Below are 4,956 nucleotides of genomic sequence, written 5' to 3' on the forward strand. Positions count from 1 at the left end.
GCTTAGACTTACATCTTTTTATGCGTCATGCTTATGACTTACAATTAATATTTTACAAAATCTACCTTTGGCAAAGAAATAGAGTCCATAAAATAGCTAGAAGTGTTATGAATCAATATACGAACCAATTAAATGTGATTAATGGTGGAAACCCGAGTCCCAGTTCTCTCGATATTTTGTGACAACCGTGTGAATATATTTTCTTTGTTTTTATTTTTTCAGTCATAAACCTAGTCTTATCAAGTCCGAGTTGAACGAACTTTACTTACCACTCGAAAACCATATCATAAGGCTGAAAAGTGGTTTTAAAATTTTCAAGTTAATAGGCATAAATTACTTGGATTGATTTAGCTAAGAGAATATGTGCTATATTCGAAAACCTTGTGGATGAAAATTTTGTGGGAAGTTTTAATAAACTAGTCCAAATCACCACAGTGGATGATTATTATGAACAATTTGAATCTCTGAAAGCATTAATGCTTGATATGAACCCATCTCTCACTGAAACATATTTTGTTATGATCTTTCTTAGTGGGCTCAAAGATGAAATAGGAAAGTCTGTCTCAATGTTTCATCCACAAACTTTAGCTGATGCTTTCAATTTATCTAGATTACAAGAGCAAAAACTATAATTGACCAGTACAACTTCTAAGTCATTCACTAAATCCTTCTCACCAAATTTTTCCTCCACCAGACAAACTCTTCTACACCATTGTCACCTAAACCAATTCTTACTTCACCTAAGTATCTCCAAACAACCCCAAAATCCTTCTTCCAACCTCCACCAAAGACCAATCCTCAAAACCTAATTGTCAAAAGACTCTCTCAGGAGGACATGGACAAGAGAAGAGATCAAGGGTTATGCTACAATTGTGACTCTGTTTACACACCAGGCCATTTCTGTAAAGGGAGAAAAAAAGTCTACATGCTGCATATGGATATTGTTGCGCCTCAAGACACTTAAGAGGAGGAAGAAGTTTATGAAGAAGCACAAGAATCTCCAGTGCAATCTGCTGTTGAGATTTCTATCCATGCATTAACAGGAAATGCAACTGGAGAAACAATTAGAATTCCTGGTCTAATCAACAATAAGAAAGTTTCTATACTCATTGTTACTGGCAGCACCACAAGCTTTATTGATTCTGCTTTAGCCACTTCATTGAACTGCTACATTGAACCAACCAAACCAATGATGGTCACTGTGGCTAATGGGGACAGAACAGTCAGCACTAGAATTTGTTCTAACCTACAATGGAGTATGCAAGGGCATCAGTTTAAGGAGAAATTGAGAACTCTACCACTAGGCAACTGTGACATTCTCCTTGGTGCAGACTGGCTCAAGAATTTGGGTAATGTAACATTTAACTTTTCAAAGCTCTGTGTGTCTTTCAAGTTCAACAATCAGAAAATTACTTTACAAGGTATTACTCCAAAAACCTCATTACTTCAAATGAGTAGTGCATCTATCACAAAATTTCTTTCTACTAATTCTCATGGATTGGTGGGTACCTTGTTTTTTATTTCTTCTTCTCCTACACCACCAACCCCTGATATCCCACTTCCTTTACTAAATGAATTTCAAGACATCTTTCATGAACCTATCTAGTTACCTCCCAAAAGGAATTTAGACCACACAATTCCTCTTCAGCCAAATTCAATACCCATTAATCTCAGAGCTTACAAATGTCCTTATATTCAAAAAGATGCATTAGAATAGATCGTCAGAGATATGCTACATTCTGGTATTATTCAGCCAAGTCACAACCCTTTTGCATCCCCAATCCTTCTGGTCAAAAAGAAAGATAACACTTGGAGGTTTTGTGTAGACTATAGGAAGCTAAATAGCATTACCATCAAGGATAAATTCCCAATCCCCATTGTAGATGTATTATTGGATGAACTATGTGGATATGTTGTTTTCTCCAAGATAGATCTCAGGGATGGCTATCATCAAATCAGAATTCATGAGCTGGACATCTTAAAAACAGCATTTAGAACTCATCAAGGTCACTATGAGTTTAAAATAATGCCATTTGGCCTTACAAATGCTCCTGCCACATTCCATGCTTTGATGAATGATATTTTCAAGCCATTCTTGAGAAAATTTGTCTTAGTTTTCTTTGATGATATACTCATATACAACCATAACATGGAGGAACACTTGGAACATATCTAGATTGTCTTATCCTTACTCAAACAACACCAGTTATTTGCTAAGATGTCTAAATGCATTTTTGGGAAATATTCACTTGACTATTTGGGGCACATCATCACAGCTGAAGGAGTAAGTGCTGATCCTTCCAAGATTGAGTGCATGAAAAAATGGCCACTTCCAAAGACTATTAAAGATCTTAGATGGTTCCTTAGCCTCACAGGTTATTACGGGAAAATTGTTCAAGGATACAGCTCCATCAGCAAGCCTCTGACAAATCTTCTCAAGAAAAATGCATTGCATTGGAACCAGGCTGCTACTACTGAATTTGAGAACCTTAGGACTGCCATAAGAAACACTCCTGTATTAGCACTTCCTGATTTCACTAAACCATTTGTGGTTTAAAGTGATGCAAGTGATTCTTGCACTGGTGCAGTCTTATTACAAGAGGGAAGACCAATTGCTTGCTATAGCAAAGCTTTAGGTCCAAGAGCTTCAGCTTTGTCCACTTATGAAAAGGAATTTCTTGTTGTAGTCATGGCTATTCAGAGATGGAGACAATATTTTCAAGGAAACAAATTCACCATTAAGACAGATCATCAAAGCTTAAAATATTTCATGGAGCAGAAACTTATAACTTCATTCCAACAGAAATGGTTAATCAAACTCCTTGGTTTTGATTATGATATTCAGTATAAAAAAGGAGCTGCCAATATTGTTGCAGATGCTCTCTCCAGAAGATCGGTGGATACTGCTTCTTGTAATTCATTGTTATTATCTACTTTGGGTTGCTGAAAGTAGTTATGCCAATGACTCTCAAGCTCAATATATTATTTCTTCACTTCTCCTCAATCCTCTCAGTGTCCCACACTTTACTTATAAGGAGGGTGTTTTAAGGTATAAACATAAACTTTACATTGGAACTGGAGGCAATGTGAGACAACCCTCTTAGCTCCTCTACATGCTTCAGCCATTTGAGGGCATTCTGGCATTCAAGCCACTTCTGTGAGAGCAAGGAGCAACTTCTATTGGAAAGGAATGCACAAATACATAGTGTTTTTTGTCTCTCATTGTGACATCTGCCAAAGAAACAAAAGTGACACTACCAATGCTGCAGGACTACTTCAACCTCTTCCTGTCCCTGATCATCCATGACAACATATTACAATGGATTTCATTCAAGGAATACCTGTCAGCAACAAGAAGAGTGTTATCCTTGTCATTCTTGACAAGATAACCAAGTATGCACATTTCTTGGCTCTTCAGCATCCATACACAACAGACTCAGTTGCTCAGGCATTTCTATCTCAAGTATTCAAATTGCATGGATTGCCATCATCAATTGTGTCAGATAAGTACAAGGTCTTCACCAGCAATTTTTGGCAGGATCTGTTTAGAGCTTTGGGTACAAGTATTAATTTAAGCACAACATATCACCCTCAAACAGATGGCTAAACTGAGAGGGTGAATGGATGCTTAGAAACTTACTTGAGATGCTTAACTGGCCATAAACCTGGCAAATGGAGCCAATGGCTAGCTTTGGCAGAATGGTGGTACAACTCAAGCTTTCATACCACTCTGAAGATGTCCCCATTTCAAGCACTTTATGGGTATGTTCCTCCTCACTTAGCTTTCCCTACTACTGTTGAAGTTTTTTAATTGTTGTTGTAGTAAATAAGATTCGAACTCTAAGACTTGTGAAGATTAAATTTAAATATTTAATTAAAAAAAGGGAGAGCTACTGGGACTAGGATTCCACCGAATTCATATCATAATGCTCAATTATTCATTCTCAACACTTACTGCTCAATAAAAATAACATCGACTCTTATTTTGCCAAAGTAGATTTTCAAAATATTAGTTATAAATCGTAAGCATGGGACATCAAACATTTAAGCAAGCATGACCCATCAAATAAAATGATAACTAATTAATCAAAATCATAATTCTAATTTAATTAGTGCAAAAGTCAAATAAAATAAATTCACCCATGTATGATATTCGGCTTCCTCCATTATCCCAGCGTTGGGTTTTATCTCCATATAGTAAAAACACACTAAAAAAAGATAACTCATAGCTCAAATGATGCTTTTATAGATGGAAAACTAATGAGAACAGAAGTTCACAACGCTTTGTTGGCGTTACAGAAACTACTGTTACAATTACACTTTTGAACAATTGCTGCAAGGAAACAGTTACAATATACATACGATAAAAGAATAGTGTTGTTGTCACTCTTTATATGTCAATGCAAAGACTGTTGCAAAACCGTGAATAAACCACGGTTTTGTTAACGACAGGCTTTGACAGCTTATTGTTTTTCGTCTTCTTCTCTTCATGCAGGTGCGAAAAGCTCTGCAACTTCTTGTTCTTCGCTTTGTTCTCGCCCCAATCACTCCGTGCCACTTGCTTTTATTTTCATGGGAAAGAAAATATTATATGAGCACATATTAATCTTATGCTCAAAATCAATCTTCTTTAGTTGCAAAAGATATTTAGTTTCCTTTCTTCCTCCACCATGTCGACATACCTCGTACATTAATTATTGAGTAGGATTTTTCATTTTACGTGATACCTCCTAATTCCTTCGAGAAATAATCACCAAGTTCTTCATCCTAAAATCCACGAGACCAAAATTCCCGAGCATGTTAATTTGTTAAACCAACTTCAGCCCATTGATATAGTTTTATAGTGGTAAATAAAGTTCGTTCAACTCGGACTTGTGTAGACTCGATTTCAGACTTAATAATAAAGAAAATATATACACAAAAAAAAGTTGTCACAATAACGAGAGGTACTGAGAC

General features: G+C 36.2%; 1 protein-coding gene across 1 annotated transcript; it reads left to right on the forward strand.

Annotated features, from left to right (window-relative positions):
- The first annotated feature begins 2,218 nt into the window (after positions 1 to 2,218).
- LOC113291140 (uncharacterized mitochondrial protein AtMg00860-like) lies at positions 2,219 to 2,557 on the forward strand. The gene has a single exon (XM_026540706.1). It carries the CDS (start codon positions 2,219 to 2,221, stop codon positions 2,555 to 2,557), a length of 339 nt encoding a protein of 112 aa, XP_026396491.1.
- Positions 2,558 to 4,956: the final 2,399 nt, after the last annotated feature.

The sequence above is a fragment of the Papaver somniferum genome, chromosome 6 (assembly GCF_003573695.1).
Source record: "Papaver somniferum cultivar HN1 chromosome 6, ASM357369v1, whole genome shotgun sequence".
Lineage (NCBI taxonomy): Eukaryota > Viridiplantae > Streptophyta > Magnoliopsida > Ranunculales > Papaveraceae > Papaver > Papaver somniferum.